We start from the raw sequence: 25,596 nt of genomic DNA, 5'->3' as shown, positions 1-25,596 counted from the left end.
TAGTATCACATCCTGCCTACCTAAGCACAATTTTAATGCCCTCCATCACAGGCTCTGTCCTTCACGTGTCTCAGATTCTATTCCTTGGCACTGCCTAGGTATCTGGCCGTAGGCAATAATGACGTGATAGCTGAAGGATTTCATTCTTTTATAGGCTGACGCTTGTTTGGGAAGAGAGAGTCAGTCTGACCAAGCTTAAAGAAAAAGTGATCACTGAAGATGGAAGGGTTATATTAAAGATTGAACATGAAGAATGGAAGGTATTATGAACATGGGGGTGCTGCTATTGAAACGTTTAAGGAATTTGGCTTTGTTATTTCATCTTTGCTATTCCACTTAATGGGTTTAAACATATTTTATATGCTCCCTGCTTTCTGAAGGAGCTGGGTTAAAGCAGAACTAATGTAGTTCAGTTATTCTTTCTTATACTTTTTAAATGCAATGCAAAATTGCAATTTGAGCTTAAAGACCAATGGTGGGGTGAGGCAACACTGTTTAATTCTTCTGGACTTCTTTTTTTAATTCACACACATCCAACTGCTTTTGCTGTTGCTGGGGAAAAGATATGGGTAAGGTATTGTCTTGCTTTGTATGTGTGTGTGGCGGGGGGGAGAATCCATCAACTACATATCAGTTTATGCACATTCTCTTCATTTTACTTTGGTTCGTTTTCTTATTTAGTCTTGGTTGGATTATTGCAGGGCTCTTGGAGTTGGTTGTTTAAGGAAGGAATCACTTCCCGCTAACTTTTCTGCACTAATTAAGAAACCATGCTTAGTTTGGCTTGCTCAGTGACTTTTAAAATTTACTTTTTATCTTTGCAAATTTAGACGCTACCTTCTTGCTTACTGAAACTGAACCACCTCCAGGAATGGCAGCTTCACAGAACTGGTTTGGTAAAAATTCCTGAATTCATTGGCCGCTTTCAAAATCTCATTGTGCTAGATCTGTCTCGAAATTCCATTGTGGAGCTGCCTAAGCAGATTGGTGAGTTTGAACGTCTTTGTCTCTTATGGTTTCCACTCTGAATCCAGTAGCGCTGTGGGAGTTATATCACCATGTTTTTGAAATTAAAAAAAAACACCTTGATGAAGATTAAATGTGTTGTATTTCTTGGTTTTTGAATTCCAGATGGGTGGCTATGGTGGGCTGTATCAGCAAAATAAAACAAGAGTCTGGCAGCACCTTAAACTAACAACATGTATTCCAAGATAAGCTGTCCTGAGCCAGATCTTAAGGTGCCAATGGATACCTCGTTTACTTGATTTTCTAATATTGGACTTAGTATTTTCCAGTCCCCATTGATTGGCTGTTGCCCTCCACTTTGCTCAGAGTAGGAACAGACAACTAGCAGCACAGGCGCTCAGTCTGATGCCCAGGAAATTCCTATCTGTTCTCAGCATCATGGCCGTTTCCAAGGACCCCTCCCCTGTTTACTTGAGTTGCTTTTCCTCGCACAAAGAAGACCTAGGCAAAGTGCTCACAAATTCCCTTTCTTCCCACGGTATGAACATAGTGTGTATGAAGTCTTTCCCCTAGCTCAGTAGAGAGCACATAGGCTGTAGGCAGATTGTCCCTTTCAGATTCAATTCCCAGCACCTCCAGCTAAAGGATCTCAGGCAGCTGGTGTTGGGTAAGACTTTCTCTGCATGAGGACCTGGCGAACTGCTGCTGGTCAGAGAGGACCGTAGTGAGTTTGATGGTCCAATGGTCTGACTTGATATAGGGCAGTTTGATTTGTCCATGTGTATATGCTCTTGCTGACTGACTCCCACGCAGAAGACAGGACACAAGTGACCAGGAGAGACCAGCTGCGACACATCAAGGGATATAGCCACAGCAGTGGGATGAGAAGGGTCTCATCACTCTTTTTCATTTTAATTCTAAATACTGATTAAACTTTAGGTCAGCATACATTTCCCAAATACGTTGGTGTTCAAGCCACTTAAAAACTAGAGAATCAGTTCAATTTTGTTGAACACACCAGCAGTCCCGTTTATTCTCTGCTTATTCTGCATACCTTTCTCCTTGTTCCTGAAAACCAGTGGTTCTTAGCCTTTTGTATCTTACATCCCACCAGTCATTGTATCAAAGAACCTGGGTCCCACCGTGATAAAAACAAAAGGCCCTCTTTTTCTGAGAAGGATATGCGTATGTTTTTACAGGGATACTGTTACTATATTGATCATTTTAGGCGAATTTCAAGGACATTAACAATTGCTGCAGTATTGTTGGGAGTAAATTCTGTTGCTGTGGCTTTAACGTATAATCCCTGGCTGGTAGGGCTGGCAGGAAGTTGCACATCAAAAGCACTTATTGGTGGGCAGGGGGAATGAGGTGCTAGGAGAAACCCTGAGTGACAGGCATGCAAAAAGATAATTCCTGGCAGGTAGGGTCAGTAGATGACCAGTCACACTTGCAGGTGGGCATGGGAGAGCAAATTCTTTCTGTTATGAAAACCCTCCATCTCACCTAGAATATGTCTGCGTACCACTGGTGGTATCTGAAAACCACGGCTGTAAACCCTCTCCTTGATCTTCGTGCTACCTTAGAGTTTAGTTAGTACCGCAGAAGGTAGATGTTGCTTTAGGAATAATGTCCACACAAGGGCTGCTACTAGGGCTGCCAGCTCCAGGTTGGGAAATTCCTAGAGATTTGGGGAAGCTAGAATCTGGCTACTCATTAGCGTAACAGGCCACACTCCTGAAAGCACAGCATATTAGCATATTAGGCCACACCCCGTGTCACCAGAAGTGTGGTCATCCAGCCACACCCACCTTTCGCTTCTTATTCTGTTTACCTTGTTTGTTATCAAAACCCAGGGCTTTTTTTTTGTAGCAGGAACTCCTTTGCATGTTAGACCACACACCCCGAATGTAGCCTATCCTAAAGAGTTTCTGCTGTTGGGTGTGGCCTATTATGCTAATGAGTTCCTGCTGGGCGTGGCCAACTCAGAAGCCAGCTGGAACTCCGTTCCTGTGTGTTCCTGCCCAAAAAGAGCCCTGGAAGGGACCTCAGCAGGGTATAATGCCACAGAGTCCTCAGTCCACCCTCCAAAACAGCGATTTTTGCCAGGGGAACTGATCTCTGGGGAACTGATCTTGAGTGTCTGGAGATCAACTGTAATAGTGGGAGATCTCCTGGTGCGACCTGGAGACTAGCAACCCTAGTACCATGATTCCCCTCCTCCTCCTCCAGCTTATTTCAGGTCCCTGACATCCCCCTCCCCGACTTGACACTATGCTATTTATTGAAAAGGAAGCTTTTGACAGGTGATTATGTCAAGGTTTTCTTTGATTTCTTATTTTTGCAGGTCAATTGTCAAATCTCCAAGAGCTGAACGTCAGTTATAATAAAATTAAAACCATTCCTAAGGAGCTAAGCAATTGTGTCAGTTTAGAAAGACTGGAGCTGGCAGTTAACAGAGACATCTGTGAGCTTCCCTACCAGGTTTGCAAAAACGTTTTCTCCCTCTTTCTTTACTTAGTATGATGGAGGGCATACACACAGCTCTGTTTTTAGTACCAGAGAAACAAGTGTTGAATCTATTCCTACATTAAAGGGCTAGTTTAGAGTTGCAGCCCCCCTCTTCCCAAACACGAGAGCTTGAGGGGGGGGGGAGCACCTGGGCTTGCTGCTAGGCATGATTGACACAGAAGCAGTATGCCATTTGTGAGCCTAGCGTCTACTTGGGGAGCCACCATTTGCCCAACTACAGCAGCTACTTCAGAGCTGCTTCTCTCAAGAGCAGTTCTCTCAGAGCTCTCTCAGCCCCACCTACCCCACAGGGTGTCTGTTGTGGGGAGGGGAAGGGAAAGGAGTTTGTAAGCCGCTCTGAGACACCTTTGGGTAGTGAAGGGCGGGGTATAAATCCAATCTCCTCCTCCTCCTCCGCAGAGCCCCCAGTAGCCCCACCGTAGCGATGAACCAGCCTGGAGGAAGTTTGTTTTGGGAGGCAGCCATGTTGGTCTGCAGTAGAACAGCTAGATTAGAGTCCAGTGGCACCTTAGAGACCAACAAGAGTTTGGGTGTATATGGTTTCAAGAGACAAAGCTCCCTTTGTCAGATACCTGACGGAGGGAGCTTTGACTCTCGAAAACAAGTATCTTGTTGATATCTTAATGTGCCGCCGTACTTGAAGCTACCTGGAGAAAATGGCAGCTTCAGAGAATAGACTGCGACACCACACCCCTGCTGATCTTCTTCCCCTCCCAAACTGCCCTCCCCAGGGGCCACCCCCAGATCTCCAGGGATTTTCCAAACTCAGCAGCCAACTCTGTTTTGCTTATTATATTTCTTTGCAGAATTTGTCAGTCCTGTTTTCCCCTTACCTATTCAAATTCTGTGATCAGATGTATTCAAATCTTGAAAAGGTGTTTCCATATTTGTCTGACACTGTTTACTCCAAAGCAATGTGATTATGTAGAAGTTACAATTACACGGCCGACTGGTTCTTGCTGTTGGAACAGGACAGCCTGGATTACTGAAGCAGACTTACATGGCAGATCACTCCACCATCTGTTTCACAGACATTCTGTGGCGGTGGACTTGTATTGCTGACCAGATACAGTGTTAAAAGTGGCTCAACAAGAATGCAGCCTAACTACAACCCTTAAGATTCCACAATAGTGTCACTGGGCTTCTAAAGCCATCTTCTAGAGGAAGCGGTGTGACGCAGAGCTGGCAGCACCCCAAGCAAGGCTGGGTACCTCACTGGAGCCAATGGGTGTTTGAAGGGCCCACATGAAGCTGCCTTTAACCGAAGGAGATCACTGGTTCATCAAGGTCTGCTCAGTGGCTCTCCAGGGTCTCAGGTCTTTCATTTCAGCTACTGCCTGGTCCTTTTAATAACTGGTGAAGCTGGGGAATGAACCTGGGACCCTTTGCATGCAAAGCAGAGGTACTTCCACTGTGCCACAGCCCCTTCCCACTGAGCTGAGTCATGGAAATATTAGTCTTTAGGCTTTTCTCCCAGAGCTCATAAGACCAGTGTTTATGTGCATGGGGAAATGATTAAAGATCACAGAAAGGACAAGAGTAGTGTACATATTTCTCCTCTCCTGGACCAGGGCATATACATCTTGCATAGAATCCTCAGAAATTTGATCTGGCAGTCCTAGCTGACGGTTACCACTTCCCTCTTTTCATCAGCTCAGCAGCCTGAAAAAGCTTTATCACATAGATCTGAGTATGAACCAGTTTACCGCCTTCCCATCAGTCATCCTGGAGATGCCAAATCTGGAATGGTTAGACATGGGGAGCAACAAACTGAAGGAAATCCCTGGCAACATTGACAGGTAAATATACACCTGGAAAAAAATTCTGCCTTAATTATTTGGCTGTTTTCAGGTTATTTCATACGAACAGTAAAAGCCACTAAAATAAAATGTCTTGTTATGCAGACAGTAACACAGAAATGCAACTCTGTTAAACTACATGATTGCACTATTGACCCAAAGCAAAAGATGGTCCCTAAAATGTAACTGAAAGAATACCACAGCAGACATTTACTCCACTTTAGTTCTATTAGTCTACTCCAGTTGGATGGGGCTAATTGGTCTATAAAATGGCAATTAACAGACATAATAGGCTGCTTTAAAAGTAGAGAATATCATTGGAAGGATAAGTATATTGGGTTGGATCCAGCAGAAAAGCTCAGCTCACAGGAGAACTTGGTGGAGGGAATCTTTCTCATCCTTCCTCAAGTGACTTGCTGTTTGTCCTGAAAATCCTCTGTAGATTAGAAAAAGCATTTCAAACAAAATCCACCACAGGAGGGGACATTGCCAGTATGAGGAAGAAAGACTGGACTACTGTAACTTGCTCTACGTAGGACTACCCTTGAGACTGACCCAGATACTCCAACTGGTACAGAATGCAGTGGCGCGGGTCCTCACCTGTGAGCTGCATTGGTTGCCAGTGATGTACTGACCTTTGGTATTGACCTTTAAAGCCCTGAATGGTCTGGGGCCCACATTTATCTTCGGGACCGCCTCTACTGGTATCCCACCAGAAGAGCATTATGCTCGGTGGCTAAGAACCTACTGGTGGTCCCAGGCCCAAGAGACATCCAGCTGTCCTCAACCATCTGTGCCCTGTGTGACCTGTTACCAGGGGTCATTTGGGGGGGGACGCGGGGGAACGCCATCCCCCCGGGTGAGGTGCGGGAGGGCGGGGCCTGGAGCTCCCTGCTGGTGCCCGCTGGAGGTCGCCGCCGGCTGTGGGGAGGACACACTTCCGGTGATGTCAGGGGGTGTGGCATATGCTAATGAGTTATGCTAATGAGCCCCCCCAGCTCTTTTTCTACGAAATGACCCCTGCCTGTTACAGTTCCGTAGGGCTTGTAAGGCAGAGATGTTCCACCAGGCATTTACTTGAGGACAGCAATAGTTTTGTTTTTTTAAAATTTATTTTATTATTCAATTTATATCCCGCCCTCCCCTCAGGCTCAGGGTGGCTAACAGGGCTCAAGGCCATGCTTAAAACAGTTAAAAACAAGATAAAACAATACAATAATACAGTAAAGTGCTGGTGCTCCAAATATCCATGATTCCAAGATGGGTTCTGGCAAGATAGACCCAGAACAATGATGTAAGTTCCAAAACGATGCTGCCATCCAGTCTTCGTCCCAGGGCCGTCTAGCACCCTGATGGTATCCACACCTTTGTGGTGGCGGTGCGCTGGTGGTATAGTGGCGGCGGCGGCGCCTACTCAAAGGCCCGTCGGAAGAGGTTTTTTGGAAGAGCTCCGTCTTGCAGGCCCTGCGGAACTGCGCAAGGTCCTGCAGGGCCCGGATCTCCTCCGGGAGCTCATTCCACCACGTAGGAGCCACCACCGAAAAGGCCCTGACCCTGGTTGATGTCCCTGGGGCCCGGGGTAACCAAAGGTTGGAGGGCCCGTAGTGCCATCTACTGGCACGCCTTACTTTCTTTCCGCCCCTGAGGTGGTGAGACAACTGATTATTTTAGCGTCATCTTTCAGGCAGACTTGTTTCATTGTATTTTTAACTGTCTTAATTTATGTATTTTTGGTCATGCCTTATGTTGTACATTGCCCTGAGTCCCTGGAGGGCGATTTAAAATCTAATAAATAATAATAAAATAATAAATCAGTTAAAACTCCTGTTCTTCCCTCCTCTTCTGCTAATTCAAACCTATCTGCCCCTTCAAGATAAGGCTTGCTAATTTAGCTAGCATTTTTAGGTCCATAAATCAATGAGTTCCTGAAAGCTTTCTGAGATAGAGGTCATGGTGAATGACAGAACTATTTTGGTGGGAAATGTTTCATTGACCATTTTTTCTCATAAAAATAGTATAAGCCTATCATCAGTTATAAAGATCTATTGTTCATCAGGTCAGACAGAGGTGTTTTTCTTGCCAGTGTGATAGAGTGGTTATAATGCCAGGTTACAACTAACTTTTTAGGGTGCTTTCACACATGCTGAATAATGCACTCTCAATGCACTTTGCAACTGGATTTTACTGTGAGAAATGGTGAGATGGTGAAATTCACTAGCAAATGATTGCAAAAGTGCATTATTTAGCATGTGTAAACACACTTCAAGAAGACTCAAGTTTATATTCCCACTCAGCCATGAAGTTTAGTGGCTAATCTTGAGAAAACCAGTCTCTCTTTCTCAACCCAGCTTTCCTCAGAGGATTGTTGTAAGAATAAAATGCATGATAGCAGAACAACACATGTCTTTATAAAATATTAACAGTTATTTTATTATTATTGTAGGCATAGGCCATAACATCCCAGCATATATACCAACATATAACAGTATGCCACAACAGAAGGATTAAAACGTTTTTACATAACAGGATAAAAACTTTAAAACTAAGATGGTAAGAAATAAATGCAACAACCCCCATAAGATAACATGGAATTACAATTTAGCTAGATTTCTTGCAGAATTAGCAGGTATTAATTTCTTCCTTATATTTATTGATAATAAAGATAATAGTGGCCACTTGGGTAACAAAAAGGATAGCATCAGCCAATAGAAAATTGATATATTCCTCATCTGTGCCAGAAAAATTTACAAGAAGTTGATTCAGGTGCTTGTTTTGATGGACCCATAGAAGGAGCAGTGTAGAACGTAGTATACAATATCTTCCACCTGATTAAGACCGCAAGGACAGAGGTGTTGTTCCACAGGTATTTCTTGAAATCTGCCCTGTAAATACTCAGATGCCTTTCTTAATGTAACATTAGAAAGGTCAGCTAAGTAATGAGAGAAGAATTTGTTTTTCTTAATCTGAGGATACCACTAAGAAAATTTAGATTGTTAGGCCATACCGATATCACGAAGGGCATCTTTTTCAAAAAGCCTTTTACTATTTTTGCTTGAGTCCCAAAGCTTTACAGCCTCTAAAGAGGGCAAGGAGTATAACTGCAGAATAGGGGACAGCAAATTGGACCACTGATTCCCTTCCTTATAGTACCAAAAACAATATTTTACCAAATGGTCATTGGAAATACTGTCAAGTTTCTTATAATATTTTAATAGTTCTAGCCTTAAGAGTGCAGCAGGAGTTCCCAGAGGGATACCCAAGATTTTCCTTAAAAAGTTGTTCTGAATGGTTTCAAGCTGGCCAAGTATTTTCTTGTTCCACCCCCATATTTCAGCCCCATACAAAAGCTGCATGATAAAGTTGCCCTGGAGTACTTTAAGGGCCAGGGCCATTAGCTGGCCACCCTTTGAAAAGAAAAAAATTAAGATAGCTCCCAATGTATGGTGGACAGTTGATAAATTGGCATTAAGATGTGCCTGCCAAGGCAGAGATTCATGAAATACTATGCCTAGCTATTTAAAGTAGGGGCATTGTTCTGTTTCATGAGCATTAATAGTCCATCTATTCCTGGATCTATTATTACCGAAAACTACGATTTTTGTTTTATTATAATTAATTCTTAATTCATCTCTATCACAGTAATCAGCCAGCCTAACTAGTATTCTTCTAAGCCCAATTTTGGTAAAGGACATGATTGCCATATCATCTGCCTGCAGCAGGATTGAAATTTTCTGACCAGCCAATGAAGGGGAAAAGTTCTGGAATTCCATGGCTTGGGCAAAATCATTGCTATAAAAATTAAACAGAAAGGGGACCAACAAACAACCTTTTATAGTTTTGGATGTATTTCTGAATCAGGGCCTTTAATGTCAAACAAACAGTGATCGAGTGTGCTGTGGCCCTGACGGAAACCTGCTCAGGATTGAAAAGGTTTGATGATTCTGCCCAATCTTCCAATTTGAATAAAAGATCATTTAGAAGAAATATCCAAATGCCTGATAGGGCAATAATTAGCAGGGTCTTGCCTATTACCTTTTTTATGAATAGGAATTATAATTGTTTCCAGTTAGAGAGAATAATACAGGTATAATAAATTTCTGAAAAAAGTCTAACTAAAATTGAGCACCACCAATGAGCATTCATCTTAAATTCTCCCCAGGAGCTTTACCGAAGGGCACGATGTCAACCAGCCGACTACATTCTAAGGCTGAAAATGGATTCCAGGTTGGAAGAGCATCCAAGTCTGTAACTGGATACTCGAAAAGTTACTCAGTTTGGGTGTTACTATAGAAAGTAAAAAAAATAAAAATAATGACCAAACCATATTTCTCCTGGAATAAGTGCATCAGTGTTAAAATCACTAACGTGGGTGCCTAAAGTTGGAGCAGCTGATCCAGCTGATCAGAGAGCTGCTCATGTGTGATTCATCAGGCAGTATTCAGCTGAGTAAAGAACAGAAGTTGGCCCTGGCCTTCCTAAACAGACCTCAAACTCCCAGTGGTGGAAACACAAGACTATCAACGACAGACAAATCTGGTTAAATTCTGTCTGACATCAGCTTTGACAAGACTGATGAATCACTGCGCTCATCCAAGCAGTTTACAGGAGGCCCACCTGATCCTTTAAAGAAAACCTGTTCCATTGGTTCTACATTGGACCAGGGAAATGAATCAACAGTTGCAAAAACAGCCCTGAGATAGCTCAGGCAAGCCTGATCTCATCAGATCTCAGAAGCTAAGCAGGGCTGACCCTGGCAAGTATTTGGATGGGAGACCTCCAAAGAATAGCAGGGCCAGGAGACAGAGGCAGGCTATCAAGCCACTTCTCTGAATGTCCTCCATTCCCCAGTAGGAGTCACCAAAGGTCACCATGACTTCCAGGCACGGGCACACACACAAAATGCAACCCCCCCCCCGCCAAATAGTTGCAGAAACAACCCTCATGGTCCCTAATGATGGAGGCCCAATTGAAGCAATCTCCACTACTAAAACTATACTTTGTTATGCTGGAAGTTGTAGGAAGGCAGCCATTCTATAGTCCTAGACCAGTGATTCAAGTCTGAGAAGCAGGAAACTGGAAACCAAACGGATGGATCTAGCACGCCCAGGAGCACTGGGATAAGACTATATGAATTTGTTATCAAAAACAGTTATCAAACCAGAGTCATGTGTTCCAGTAAGCAAATAAAGTTTGGGAAACTGTCCTTGAAATGCAGAGACTGTTGAGTAGTGACTCTTCCAGAATGTTGAGACTGCTGCCCCCTGCCCTGCATCCCTACCCTTGCAGGAACCCCTGTGAGAATTGGGGAGATTGGACAAGAGCTCCATGAACTAGTCTAGCCCCAGAACGCCCTATTTTTTTCTACTTCATTTTTATCCATGTTATAAAATATTGGCTCTAGCACTCTGAGATCCCAGAAGTCTTTCCTTACCTTGCTGTTATAAAATCTCTAATTGGAAGCACCAGACGAAATTGCTCACATGACTCCTTACACACTGACATTCTGTTGCGGAGATATAGCCATACTCAGGTATTACAAGAGAGGTTAAAGAAATGTATATCAAAGTGGGGTTTTTTTAAGCCCCCGGAGGGGATTTTTTATTGATTTTTTAAACACTACAAAAACTAGAACAGAAAAAGGGAAAGGGAAAGCTACATTTAAGGGAGAAAGTTTTTGATTGTAATTGACAGAGCTGTTTTTCTTCACAGAATGGAAAACCTACATACTTTGTGGCTCCAACGGAATGAAATAACTAATTTGCCAGAAGCCATTTGCAACCTAACAAACCTAAGTACCCTTGTCCTCAGCAATAACAAACTTCAGGATATTCCTGTTTGCATGAAAGACATGACGAACCTGAGGTAAAAGGAATTGCCAGAATGTTCAGCTATGGGCACATGTACACAACCTGGCTGCTGCTTTGGGGGAATGTATATTTGTTTGTTTCCAAATGAATAATCCCTTCCCCCACCCCAAGCTCCACTCCTTAACCTAATGAAAACCAGTGAGCTCCCCAATAATGCGCTTCCTTGTTAGCAGTCTGGTTTAGTGTTCAAGGCTATTCAGATTCAGAGGGGGACAAAGTCAGGAGCTTTTGACACTGACAGTTTAATTTCCCAATTATCAAAATCTTCTAATCTTAGAGCCAAAGAAAAAGATGCTGATCGATGTTTCTTCAGTGTTTTCACCAATTGTTGCTGACATCAATCACTTGCATGGCTGTGCAAAGACAACTTTCTTTAGACAGTTGCAAGCAACCAATAAGTTCCCTCTATGTCCAAGCTAGTCCTGCTCTATTCGGGTATTATTTCTGGTGCTTTGCTAATTAGAATGTGTGTCTTCCACCGTTCCCAGTGGTTGGCAAATTCAAGTCTCTCTTTCTGTGTTAATGATTCACAGTGTACACATGCACACAGTGATTTACAAGTCAAACGATTAGCACCAAGCACTCTGCTGGTTTTATTTAGCCCACCTTGTGTGCTATCTCTGGGGTTCCCAAATGTAGTTCTGCCTCCTGTAACCAGTGGGCTGTCTTCCTGTGAGTCCCAAGTGCCAACCTTTATTTACTCACTGTTATACTGCTGCCTGCCCTGCCTTTCTTGAGGTTCCAATGTATGTATTTATTATTTACAAAATTTATACCCCGTCTTTCTGTCCTCATCAGGGCCACCAAGGTGGCTGACAGATAAAAAAACATACATAACAAAAATGCATCTTAAAAACCATTAAAATGAAACAGAAACACATCACTGAAACAATTAAAACCAAGCCAAAATACACATACAAAAACAAAAATAATTAAAACATAGGGCAGGCAGGGAGGATCACTGAGTGTACACCAGATGAAACAAAAGTCTCCACCTGCTGACAGAAGAGAAAAATTCCAGAGTTTTGGTGCCACAACCAAGAAGGCCCTCTCCTGGATTGTCACCTGCCTAACCTCAGAAGGTGGGGGAAACTGTAGCAGGGCCCCAGAAGATGAGATGACCTTAATAATTGGGTTGGTTCCTAAGGAAGTATGCAGTCCTTTAGGTATGCGGGTCCCAAGCCATATAGGGTTTTAAAGCTCAACACCAGCAGCTTAAATTGTTCCCAGAAACAGACTAGGAGCCAATGCAGATAGGCCAAGGCTGTAGTAGGCTTGCCAAGCCCCCGCTGGGGGCGGGTAAATTCCCGCCTGGGAGGCTCGTTACCTGCCGCCGGCGGATCGGGCCGCGGGGGAAACTCCATCCCCTGCCGGAGGGCGTCCCCAGCGTGATGATGTCACCCGGAGGTAACATCATCACGCTGGCCACGTTGTGTGGGGGGGGACACTCTGTGAATCGAGGAAAAACTCTATGGTTTTCCCTCGAGTCACGGTGCCCCGCCCACAATGTGGGTGACGTGATGACATCACTTCCGGTGACATCATCGTGGCACGCACGCGGGGAGACTTCCGACGGAGCCAGGAATCCCCCCACTTTGCAGGTAAGTCGACTTGACAACCCTAGGCTGTAGTAATATGCTCCCTAGAACCTACTTCAGTCAACTTCCTGGCTAGAGAATTCGGCACCAGTGGAGGTTTCTGAAATATAAAGCCTAGTTGCCTGGAGAACATCTGTACTTACTGCAGGGGAACTGCTGTTACCAATCCTAGCTAAAACTGACTTCAATAGCCAACTCAGAATACACTTGACTATTGCAAATTAATACAATTGTGTAAATCAGGGATATATTTGATATCCCCTGCCCAGCTAAAGTCAGCTGACACTAAGCCCCACTAAAACCATAGAGCAGCAACAAGTTTGGAAGTAAGTATTTGAATGAACTGACATCATAAATGCAGGATATAATTCTGTAAAATGCTGAAGATTACGCAGTACTAACACAAGCACCACTGATAGCAGCACAAGCCCTGTTCCGAACAATTTCTCCCAGGTATCAAACAATTCGGCTTGAAATTGCTCTTCCGTTGTACTTGTAATCCAAAATCATTGCATTAACATATTATTCTCAATTACTAGATTTGTCAACTTCAGAGACAATCCACTGAAGCTTCAGATTACACTCCCTCCGTGTGAGAATGAGGAAGAGGAGGAAGAACGAGAATTGTATGGAATTCAGTTCATGCATGCATACATTGAGGAACTGCTCAGCAGAAAAGGTACCTTTGCATGCTTAAACAAAACTGAATTCCTGGAGGAAAACATGCATCTATCTTTTGAAGAAACACAACCTTTTTAATAGCAACTCTGTATATAGTTCCTTCTCTTTGGCCCAGGTAGGAACAGTCCGCCAGCTTAGGTTGCTGCTGCCTCTGTCTCTGAATTTCTTCCCCAGAATGTCAAAAGCTGTGCGTTTTTTTTGTGGGGGGGGGTGTTGGGGGAGAAGGGGGAGGTCAGGGAAACAGCAAACTGTGCTAGCACGCACAATTTTAATGCTTTTGTCCTCTTAGAGTGAAACTTATCTAGGCCAAGCAGAGCTGTGCTAGATGGAGGGGAACCCCCCCCCCCCCCAGCGGCAGCCTGCTGTACTTCCCCCTTCCCCAGAACAATGTGGAGGAGTAAAGTGCAAGACTGGGAGTGGGATGACAGATTTACCAAAAACTGCCTTCCCCCACAAGCAGAAAGGGTAGGATCCAAGCCAAGATTTTCAAATGCAGGCAGGAAAAGAATTCTAAGAAGATCTGTAAGCACTCAACATACATACAGGTGAACAAGTGAAATGAACAAATATCTGCTACGTAAGGACGAACACACACCGACTGACACATTTCCACCTAATCTACCTGCTCCCATGATTTTCACCATATAAACGATAATGGCTTGGAACCACTGGAGATTTCTATCCATAGAGTGGAACGTCCATGCTTCTCCTTGCAACCCAAAGTACTGTTCACAGGACCTCAGGAATAGCATGATGGGAGAGTTGGAGGTCTGCATGAGGTGGAATGGCAAAAATGACTCCCCCTTCTGTCTGTGGAAATCCTCCATGAGATCCAAGCCATTGTTTCTTACTAGACAGATTAGGATCCTCTGACTGGTGCAAGATATGTTTCCTCACTTGCTCACTTCTAAGAGTCCAGAGACCTAGAGGTAGGATCTTGTTACTGAAGTGGCACTTTAGAGATTTAGAATAAGATGGGTGCAGTAGCACCATTTCCTTCTCTCCCTCATGCTGCTGTGCTAGCAGATGGCAGTATGGGAGACGGGTGTTTCTCAGAGCCTAGAAACCAGCTGGCTCATGCCCTGCTGCTCTTTAAAATGGTCTGAAAGAAACAAACTTTAGTCTCTGTAAGTGTTTAGCGCTACTTGGTAATGCTATCCGAGTCAAGCAGTAAAGAAAAGCAACCACCTAAGAAATCCTGCCTTTTCTTACCTTCTTTAATTTGACACAAATGATCTCATGAGTTCAAATACAGTTTCTAAAAAGAGAGTAAAACAGTTCTTATAACACATACAAACAAATTAGTTGAGACTGTAAATAAGTTGTTGCATGTAAAATTAAGTACGTGGATTCTTCCATTTCAACCTCTTGTCTTTCAGAAAACACTATTGCTGCCATCAATAATAATTGAAAATAATATCCGCCAATCTGCTTTTACTACTACTAGGAAGTAACGAAGAGCACTCATATCCACTGTGACAAAAATGTTGTGATATTCTCTCACTGCGGGACAAAGGCCGTGGTGTTTTGTTCTTTTGGTTCAAAGGAGACTGTAGAAGCCAATGTTGATTGGTAAGCTCAATATAGGATGTTATCAAATCTAAAAAAATTCTCCACAGCACATGTCCAATCATACTAAAATGCTCCTCTCCCTTTAAGAAACTGAGTAAGGTAATGAAAACTGACGTGGTACTGCTGTCAATAGCACATTTTCTAAGGACACACTGGGATCCGTATAGTACTGCAATACAGCATCGTACCCTCTTTGCTGTAAATATTCAATCCGGCCATGATCAATCAACAGTTTACACAGGTGACCTATCTGCTTTCGTTCCTCGGTGGTCAGCAACCTAGAATCAAACGGGAAAAAAAGTTTCATTACGATATAAAAGATTTGGGTTTTTTTATTCTGGTTAGACTGGAAATATTTTAATTATTATAGTAAGTTGCCTTGAACCACAATGAAAGGTGGGGTAGAGATGTTTTAATAAATAAATAATGATAACATTTCAATTGAGCAAGTACCAACTTGCCAATGAACCACAGGCAGTTTCCTTTCTGGTAGCTGATGTTAGTCCTGCGGTTACATGATCTGTCGGCAAATTCTTGTCTATTATAATATCTTTGCGACACTTTCCTGCAAAGTATTAATGTGACAATCTCGCAATTTTACTAGTGGCATAATTTTCTTTTATCATCATTCTGTAATTGTTATTTATGTTTGTACTATGATTTTATTATATGGTTGAAGACCTCCATCAAAGGCGCTTATTGTTAATAAAGGAAAGGATAACATTTCAAGGAATAAAAATATTACATCAGATGCAAGCAAAAGTTCAAATTTTCTTAAAATATAAAAACCTTGTAGTCCCTGCCTTTGATCTCAGAATCTAGAATGCTTCCAACCTGAAAGACTATCACTTACATAAAACATACTTGTGCTACGAATAGTCACTTACCCTTGCAGACTATCTGAACTACACTCCACGCTTCTGTCATGCGGGTCCTGTTCTTCAGCCTCGCTGCCTTGCTCTTTGCTCTCCACTTCAATTGTCGAGGTCTGGGGACCACTTTCTCTCATGCCACAAGTGGCCCAGCTTGTCATTCTTTTAAAATAATCGAATTCTGTCACTCCAAGCCCTACTGCGGTAAAAAACTCTTGACCCACATAATGCTTCCAGTCGCACCTATGATGGCAACACAGCGCAATAGCAATGCCAGCCACAGGGCTCCAGTTCTCAACTGAAGACTTGCTACACATTTCACTGGGAGAATTATTGGGAGGTCCGTCAGTTCCACTGCTCTTCCAGCGTTTAGCTGTTGGACTTTCCCTTCCGTCATCATCACAGAGGTTTGCATAGCTTTCAGCCAAACATCTTAGAGCAAGATCTGTGAATGTACACATAATCCAATCTGAATTGAGGCTCTTTTACTCCACAATATAACAAATGCACATTTTTTTTTACAATATTTTGATATAATAGTTGATGCCTGGAACATCCTTTTCCTCCATAGTTTCAGAGGCCAGCTGTGTTCGTCCACACCAGAATGGCTGGATCCTTAGAGACCAACAAGATGTTTGGGGTACGAGCTTTTAAGAGTCAAAACTCCCTTTATCAAATACATTTTCCCTGATATTACCTATACAGAGTGGAGAAGTCTGGCTCAGTAACAGACTTTTGGGGTGGCATTTTTTCTGCTCAGCATGCTTCCTGGCAGCCATGTTCTGTGCATATGTACTCGAAAGACAAACCCACTGAGTTTCAAATGGACTTTCTACCAAGTAAGTGTGCACAGAATTGCAGCCCAAGTAAATTACAGTAATTTATTTTATATCTATAGTTACTATTTGGTAAACCTCATTACTTATGGTTACCTTTACATAAAATCAGAACAGACGTTTTAAGCAAATCCAGTACATTCAGAACCAAAAAAAGGTAATGAAATCTCTGAAGTCAGAGCCTGCCCTTGGGTCATGTGACCACCACACATGGCCTTGTGTAACTGTAAGCAAAGTAAGCTTTCCCAGCATGCATTCATCTGTCCTTTTCACCAATACTGATAGCCTGTACAATGTGTACCTGTTGCAGAGCCACATACATGCTTTCCAATGCCTACCACAGGCAGTTTCTCTTTCACAAGAACTGGCACCTTACCTGAAAGAAAGAAACCCCGTCCAGATTACTTATTTTAGTCTGCCTCCTTCTGAATAATGTAGTTACAGTGTGCGTGTGTTACAAAAGATAAACCACAGGTGGAAAAAGCACAGAAGAACAATCGGTGTTGAGAACCTATTCAATTAATTAATAAACAAATCAGACAGTGTTCTAAATTGACACAGCCCCTTTAATCAATTTAGCCTCAGGAAAATATTTTGCAAATACAATCTACAAACTAGGCAGTGTGAACCAAGCTGCAAAGCTAATAAACACAACAATTCACACTAAAACAAAGCACTCAGTTTCAGTCATTTGTATACTTAACCGGGCTTCTGAGTATTCAAATCTTTATACTCCATGTACAAAAATGAATACTCTCTGAGTCACCTGTTTTCATGAAGTGGTTCTGGGCAGGGTTCAGCTAATGAAACCCTCCAATGGGAAAGGCCAATGGAGCCACCATCAAGTAAACAGTGATGGTGGCCTGTTCACTACCAATCACCCAATCTGGCAGCCTCCCTCCAGCCCTAGGAAGTCTTCCTCCAAGTTAAGTGGCTCTTCCTCCAGCAGAAGGCTTCTTCTGCTGGAGAAAGTCTTCAAAAGTGGCTGTTTGGAGTGGCAGAATAACACACCAGTGGCAATATCTGCCTCTCTCATCAATAGGCTTTGTTAGCCAAATCATGGCCAGAATTACTGTCTCAATGATCAAAATTCAGAATTACTCTTTTAAATGAAAAACTGTTGTTTCAACCCAAAGTGAATTTCCTGTATCATGGTCATATTATTGTTTTCAGCATGCTCCTGTCCACAGAAAGGGAAGTATCTGTAAACTAAGTATTCCCAACACAGCCCTGTTTTCCCCAACCCCCCCCCTTTTATGCATGCACAGGGACCACAAGGTGCTATCAGAAAGAATGGAAAGTATGTGTGTGGTTCCCAGACCTCCAGCCCACACACTCTTTGGTGCAAGTTATTTTCTAAAAACACAGTACAAGGTAATCAAAGCAACTTACTTAAGCACAAGTGCTGTATATCAACTTGAAGCCTCTCAAAACTGTTTCTTCTGTGCTTCCCATCTACCTGTGTAAACAGAACAATCTGTGATTATGAAGTCAGAATCTTATTTAATATCCTAGTCAGCAACTTATGGTTCCATTTTAGCTGTTTGGAAACAAAAAATATTAAGCAGCAGAAAATACCAAGAGTCATTTATTACTAGAATATTGTTATGCTTTATAAGTTTTGTATCTGAAATAACTTATATTATTGGCAATCCTATTTTTGTAAAAGAGACCAGTAAATTATAAAATATGGCACAATGCCAAAGGTGGGGGGGGAGAAAAGAAAGCTTCGAATAATGTTGTACCTTAAATCTGGTAGTTGCTCTTTCAACAAGAAGGAAGTGAACATCTTTAGCATCTTGTAAGGCTCTATCAACCCAGTGAGACAGTTTTCCTCGTCCAGCTCCAAATTCAACAAAACATCTTCTTGGTCCAAGCAAATTTAATCTTTCCATGTTACCTAATATAGAAGCCTACAAACTTCAAAAGATTATTTTATGAATCCAGGAAACTAGTTTTCTGTGATATCTGAAGGAAAATATTAATACAACTTATGGTAAATGTATTCTCTATAGCCTCTACGATGGCTAGTTCTTTTTTTATTTTTAAAGTTTTATACACAAGGAAGCAATCATTAAAAAGATAAAATAATGTACATACAAAATCAAATGGCGCGTTTACATTGAATCCACACTGAATAATTATATTCTTCTAGACTTCCCCCCATTTATAAACATCTTGATGCCTCTGAAAAGACATGAGTTTAAACAAAGTTTAAGAAATTCTTAAGTTTTCCCCAGCCATTCTTTCGTAGGAATAACTTTGTTTCCAACCCTTTGCAAGTGGGGCCCGGGGGAAACCCCAACCCCGCATGCGCGTCACCCAGAAGTGACGTCGCATGCTGGGGGTGGGGCCACGCCATTTGAGGGGAAAACTCTGTGTTTTCCCCTCAAATGGCGTGGCCCCGCCCAGCGCGTGACGTCACTTCCGGTGATGCTCTGGTGGCGCGCGCGCACACGCGCATCCGCGAAAGGCTCCCAGACCGGCTGGACGCTCCCCCGCCGGTACGTTTTGCAGATTTGGCAACCCTATTGTCTCATGATAAAGAGCCCACACAATTTAGGAGAAAAAACCAATGAAGCCTGTGAGATCAACATGCCTACTCCTGTCCATAATACAGTGGAAACCATATTCCCAAATTACTGGAAACAAGGGCCATTCCACCACAGACATCAGAAATGAGGCCTCTCAGCAGTACAGAACCATCAGCTTTCTTTCTCATTCTGATACATCCTTGCTAAAGGCCAAGGTGATAAGAACTACTGATCTACACTGGCTAGTGCTGATACCGCCTATAATTATGGAGGACAGACACACAAAAATCTTACAAATCACACATATCATAGCTTTCTGTGCAGAATCTATTTAGATCCTGTGCAAATGGTCCTATTAGACAGGTAAGAGAGATCCCCTATTGCTGATAGAATTTGAAGATCAGATGACTACAAGATTAACAGTGCATTCCTATGCAGAGCTACTCCACTCTAAACTCATTGATTTCAGTGGGCTTAGAGTTAAGTAACTCTTTTTAGGATTGCACTCAGAGAACTCAGGTGGTAGTAAATTGCAATCCAGTATTATTATGTACTTAATAATATAGCAGTTACTTTTAGCAGATACTTTTATGAACTGGATTTATTTCTTGTGGAAACTCAGAACCAGCAGAACATCAAGAAAAACTCTTTTATGTATAGAATAGTTTAAGGAAGAAACTATTTAGCAGCTCTTTAACAACATCTGCAGACAATGCAGCCAATACTTAAATGTTTAAAAGAAAAGTGTTTAAAAGTGGTGGTTCTAACCTTTTTGAGTATGAGGACCCCTTTTTTTAATGTAAAAAATGTTTGTGGACCCTCCCACATGACAGTAGTTATACTATTAGTATATCAACCGAGTAAATACATAATGACAATAAGATCAAAATGACAATCCTAAGTGCAGAGATGGATCCATGGACACCTTGCTGTGCCCTCCAGAGGTCCTCACCCCCAGGATGGGAACCACCGCTGTACAGGTAAATTATTGGTAATGTGAATTAATAGAAAACTAACAAATGCTATGACAAACAATGTTTACTGATAAAAGTGATACTCTACCTGCTGTTTCAAATGTTTAAAAGCAGCATCTCCGTTTCTGGGGTCACTTAAGGCTTCCTGTAAGGCCTGATGAGAACAGATTTGGTCTTTAAGAACAGACTTTATACCTGAAGAAGAGACTCTGAATTATTCCTTTGAGCTTTATCTGAAGTAGTCACAATCCTGACTCACATATAAATAGGTGACATTAGAAGAACTTCCATCTAAGTGAATAAATTTAATGGTGAATTCTCTGGGTTAGAAATCATGGAGAACTCAATCAGGTTAACAAAATTTTTAAGCAGCTGTCAAGGAGCTCAAATTTGAACCCCATGGGTCCCCAGGGTAAGTAATTAGGCCTTTGTTTATGTTAAAAAAAGATTTACAAAGTTTATTTCAAATTTAATCTATTGGTAAAGTTCATTAAGCAGCCAACACATTACTCTAAAACCATGCAGCAAGAAAATAAAGAAACTAGCTCAACTGTCTAACACTTTTAGGACGTGCATTAGATGGCACAAACCGTAAGTTTCAAAGTCAAGACTAAAGCGCATGTGTTCTCTACGTTGCTAGCAATTGCAATTCAAGCAGATCATTGCTCAGGCCTTTAGTCTATCAGGAACTCAACTAGTCTCTCTTCTTTTAGGCCTTAGCTAAATTATGGTTTTTGGCCCAGCAACATCATCAGGTGAGAATAACATCCAATCAGAACACAGTCTCTGGAGAAGCCTCCAGAAGATTACCTCATCACCCCTGGTTCTCCTTCCCCCATCTTATGGGCAACAGGTTCTTATGAGAAGCTAATCACGCCACCTTCATCTCCGGCCTTGAAAATTATAAGAACTGTATAGGCCAAGGCACCAATTAGTAACACATGCTGAATGAACTAGGCCTGTTACTATTCACATTAACCCTTGAGGGGAGGCCAGGGGAGCTTTGCCTCACAGCAGCTGTTATTAGTTAATAGTTGTTCTAACTAGTACAAAAGGTTAAGTATGTGATCTTTGCTGGATGCTCCATATAAATCCAATGTAACAAATAAAGCAGATTTACCATTACTTGCTCTTTTCAGCTTTCTAATTAAGTCCTCTAACTCTTCTTTAGAGAGAGCAGAAATTGAAACCTGCTGGAGAGGGCACAGAAAGACATACAGTTTCTTCTTGGCTACTTTTTTTATATAACAAAAAGGAAACTTTCCTGTAGATTACAGCTACCAGCATAGGCCAAGCAGAATAAAATTCAAACAAGCAGCAGATAATTTGGCCTGATGCAGTAACCAGAAAGAGAAGACCCATTCACATTCCGCTCCCCAGGCATGATACTCAATCCTTTTCTATTAGACTTGAAGTCACTTGAAGGAAAGCAAAATCGAACCCAACATATTTAAATTGTTTTAACCTTGGCATTTATGCCTCTTTGTAAACCGCCCTGAGCCTTTGGGAAGGGCGGGATATAAATCCAAAAATAAATAAAGACTGTACACTTCACCCAGATCTACATTTCTGCCTTCAGTGAAAAACCAACATGAGCAACAGATGGTGTACAAACATTCCCCAATATGTAGCTCAGACACACACATATTTTCTATTTTTGAGGCAGTCTGTTTCATTGTCCCTATTGCTGTTTTATAAATTCATGTTATCACCAAATCACAAGTGTTAACTGCATGAACATTCACTTCCATTTAGACATGCACAAGATTGGGCTAGAAGTCCAAGAAGACTTAGTGGGAATTATTTATGAATAAGGATGCATAAGGTCAGGCTGTAAGTGTACCTCAGACCTGTACAAGTCTCTGATGACATGGGATGAAAGAAGACACAATAACAGAAGCAGAAACATGGGTACAACTTGTACAAAGGTTATGTTTCAAACCATTCAGAAGTATATGGATCTGTTCAAGAAAGAGCCCAAGTGCAACCATAAAGAAATGGGAACTTTCTATGCTTCGGTAACGGAAGGCTCAAACAATTGTGTATCTTATTGGACTGTCGTCCTGTGCAAAAGCACGGTGATAGTACTGAAGAAACTGTTATGGTTAACACCCACAAGAGGGCAGGCCCGTAGCTAACATGGGGCCCACGGGGCCCGGCCCCCTTGTGTTTCTTATGGACCCCCTCACTCCAGGGCTGCCCCCAAAGTGCTCCAACTTACCACCTGCACTGTACTTCCATTTAATTAGCTAGCGGGCCCCCCCAAGGCCCCCTCCCAAAGAATTCCCTAGCTACAGGGCTGCAAGAGGGGTCCCTCCTTAATAAATACTATTCTTCTACATGAGCACACTATAGCTGATACTCTTTACTTCCTTGATTAACATTTGCAAGACACATGTACATAACACAATTATTCACCTTTTCCTCAGGCAATTTGTTAGCCTCTTTTGATCCCGCATTAATATCTTTAGCAAAGTAGACCTTTAGAAAATCACAGGAAAGATATGTCAAAGTCCAATTATGACACAAACAGTGTAACAATAAGCCAATCTCACTGCAAATAGCTAAATGAGAAGAAAAGCCTTCACTGAAATAAAGACAACCACAATGGCCCAATTGATATTAGCAGTGCTCAGAAACTTTGCTGCACAGGGGAAAGTGAAGAGTTTTCCTGTTCTATAACCAGAATAAAAAGCCCTCCACAGATGCACAGCTCAGAGCCAATTAATCTTTCATGGGGATTAAATGTTTGACTAAAAAAGGCTTAGAATTTATTCCTGTATCTTCAAAATGGATTTGTCCCCAACCCCATTTGTGCTTTTCTTCTAGCATCATCTTTTTTATTTTGTAGGCTTCTTATTAGGTACTTCTGTACTTTCACCCCCTGAGAGTATCCCCCTGCATCATGCAATACCCACAGCTTTAAAGGCATCCAATTCTCTGTAAATAATATATTTATTACTGTATACACAGCCTACACAACAAATGAACACAGCCAATTGGATGCTGTGCAGGCACATGACTGCATAAGGCAGACTGGCCTGGGGGCTGCACCTCTCCCATCAGTTCCTACAAGCCACAATCCCAAGTACACTTACAGGCTTTGGCTTCTCTCTTGAATTACATTTTTTCAAATGTTTTTGTAGCTGATCTTCATATACTGTGCTAAGATCAGAAACAGAAATTAAACAAGATGTTCTGTCCACCGTGTGTAATTAAAAAAGTATATCTACCATTTCTCCCCCCAACTCTCTGAAAGTAAAATAAAAATCCAGACAACCGCTAAACAAATAAAAACCAATAAAGATACAGTAAAAAAATTAAAAGACCACAGAACTAGATTAGCACCCCCCCTGCACACAAGATTCTTTATAAAACAGGATTTGCTCATCTCAGAAAGGAAGGGAAGAAAGTAGTCTGCTGAGCCTTCCTTAAGGGAGTTCCTTAAGAAGGGTGTGACCACTGAACACATGAAGGTGCCTTATACTGGATTGGATCATTTGTCCATCAAGGTCAGCACTGACTACTCAAAAAGGCAGCAGCTCCCCAGAGCCTCAGGCTGAGGTCTTTCATACCACCTGCTCTGATTTCTTTTTTTAGCTGGAGACTGAACTTGGGGCCTCCTGCATGCCAAGCAGATGCCCTACCACTGAGCCACAGCCCCTTCCCCTATAGGTTTTGATGACTGCTCTTGTAGCTTCTATAGGAATCAGAGCAAACAAGTAGATTCCTTTGAAGGAAACTTGCAAGATAAATTGAAAAGTTTGTTGGTACAAAATCCAGCTACTTATGTTTTGGGCAGAGCAACACCAATTTTAAGATATTGCGATGGGTTCCCTTCTTAACCTGGGACCTATATACCTTAGAGACAATCTCTCCTTGTATGAATGTGCACTTAACTAGGTATTTTGAGCCTTCGTGTGATTCCATCTTCCACAGACTACCATTTCTACAACTCAGTCATGGCTTGCAGTCACTCCCAGCCATATGGAATGTATTGATTTTATTGACTTCATTCATACCCTACCTTTCTCCTCAATGCGGACTCAAAACGGGTTACATCATTCTCTTCACCTTCATTTTATCTTCACAACAGGCTAAACTGTGAATCTCTGACTAGCCCAAAGTCAGCCAGAGAAGAGATCTGAACCTAGATCTCCCAACTCCTAGTCTGACATTCTAACAACTAGTGCCCGAAGAAGTCAGAAGTACATCTTGCCTTGCTGCCTTTAAAAAGGCATGTACATCTGATCTTTTTAAAAGGGTCAATTGGTTGGCAGCTGAAGAAATTTGCATGACATGAGTATCGCATTGTGCTTTTTCACTGGTTTGTGATATTTTAAGGTTTCTTGTATTATTTTCATGATGTAAGCAGCCTTGAACTCTTTTGGGGGGATTAAAAATGATCAAATAAATAATAAATACATTAAACTTGCTTACTGTTTTGAATCCAGAGGGCAAGGAATTCTCCTCCTGCCATTTTCTTCCTGATTAAAAAGAACATTTTAAATTTGAACTGTGCACTCATTCTCTTACTATCACAGGTGAGGTATGCCATGCATTTGTGAATTTCTGAATTGCCCAGATACATAAGAACTGGCCTGTGCTTTGCCAGAAATCTGCAACTGACAGGATAAAGCCACATCTACAGATCCAGTACTTGCAGTGAGGGAAGCAAAACCTCGGCAGAAAAATCCCAAAGAGTTTACTACAAAAATAAACAGAAGCTCACTGACACTCTAAAGGCAACAACATTTTATCCCATCATAAATTACGGTGAATTACAGCCCAGGTCTTCAGATGCGAAATCTACAAGAGTTTATGCTGGAATTAAATGTTGTGTTCGCCTTTAAGGTGCTACCAGGTTTGAATTGCAGCAACATTGGCAGAGATTTGGAATCGGTGACATGAAAGAGCCTGACTGAGCATGTCTAGAATGGCTTCTCCTCACTCCACCAATCTCTATGAGAAGTGCTCTGTTTTTATTTCTAGCATAGTAAAACAAAAACTAGCTGGGGGTCTAAGACAAGTCGAGGTAGTTTTCTTGCCCGGTGTCACCAAAACAGCCTCAGGCTCGAGCCCTGGCTGTCTCTCTGCAGCAATAAGCCCCGGCCTCGTCGGGTTCCCCTGCAGCCTGTGCCCGGCGGCGGCCACTACCTCCTGGGCTGCGTGTTCCCCACAAAAGCGCCTTCCGCGCGCCGGGACCATCTTGCAGAAGCGCCTCTTCCGCTCCACGAAATAAGCGCATCGCCCAGGCTGAGGGGAAACGGACGCCGCCGGCTCCTCCGCCATCTTGCCTCTCTGCCGCTAGGCGCTCCTCCTGCCTCCACCGCCGGCTCAGCCCTTCCCTCAACTTCCCCTCCGC

The 25,596-nt window shown here is 42.4% G+C and overlaps 2 protein-coding genes across 3 annotated transcripts in view; one reads left to right on the top strand and one right to left on the bottom strand.

Annotated features, from left to right (window-relative positions):
* The window catches only part of LRRC39 (leucine rich repeat containing 39), a 16,438-nt gene extending 1,349 nt beyond the window's left edge, over positions 1-15,089 (top strand). For both annotated transcript variants that reach the window (XM_015413358.1, XM_015413357.1), the window contains exons 3-9: positions 155-260; positions 831-987; positions 3,314-3,450; positions 5,152-5,297; positions 11,007-11,159; positions 13,302-13,441; positions 14,823-15,089. In XM_015413358.1, the coding sequence (XP_015268844.1) occupies positions 155-260; positions 831-987; positions 3,314-3,450; positions 5,152-5,297; positions 11,007-11,159; positions 13,302-13,441; positions 14,823-14,854 (871 nt within the window). In that variant the 3' untranslated portion in view covers positions 14,855-15,089. The remainder of the gene's footprint in view (positions 1-154; positions 261-830; positions 988-3,313; positions 3,451-5,151; positions 5,298-11,006; positions 11,160-13,301; positions 13,442-14,822) is intronic.
* On the bottom strand, positions 15,074-25,595 carry TRMT13 (tRNA methyltransferase 13 homolog (S. cerevisiae)). Its single transcript, XM_015413356.1, has 11 exons — positions 25,389-25,595; positions 24,672-24,718; positions 23,330-23,396; positions 22,650-22,712; positions 21,352-21,424; positions 20,320-20,426; positions 18,469-18,636; positions 18,116-18,182; positions 17,025-17,099; positions 15,903-16,332; positions 15,074-15,293 (listed from the first exon to the last, which is right to left on the bottom strand). Exons 1-11 carry the CDS (start codon positions 25,521-25,523, stop codon positions 15,098-15,100), a joined length of 1,428 nt encoding a protein of 475 aa, XP_015268842.1. The 5' UTR covers positions 25,524-25,595; the 3' UTR covers positions 15,074-15,097.
* Position 25,596: the final 1 nt, after the last annotated feature.

Source organism: Gekko japonicus, unplaced genomic scaffold (genome assembly GCF_001447785.1).
Source record: "Gekko japonicus isolate JY-2015 unplaced genomic scaffold, Gekko_japonicus_V1.1 scaffold70, whole genome shotgun sequence".
Classification (NCBI taxonomy): domain Eukaryota; kingdom Metazoa; phylum Chordata; class Lepidosauria; order Squamata; family Gekkonidae; genus Gekko; species Gekko japonicus.
The sequence above is the reverse complement of the archived record's forward strand: the minus strand, read 5'-3'. Positions and strand labels throughout refer to the sequence as shown.

Coding starts and splice junctions, on each gene's coding strand:
- TRMT13 (XM_015413356.1), bottom strand. CDS start 25,523: ATGGCGGAGGAGCCGGCGGCGTCCGTTTCCCCTCAGCCTGGGCGATGC. Junction 24,719..25,388: donor GGGAACACGCAGCCCAGGAG/GTAGTGGCCGCC, acceptor CTTTTTAATCAG/GAAGAAAATGGCAGGAGGAG. Junction 22,713..23,329: donor CAAGAGAGAAGCCAAAGCCT/GTAAGTGTACTT, acceptor GATTTTCTAAAG/GTCTACTTTGCTAAAGATAT.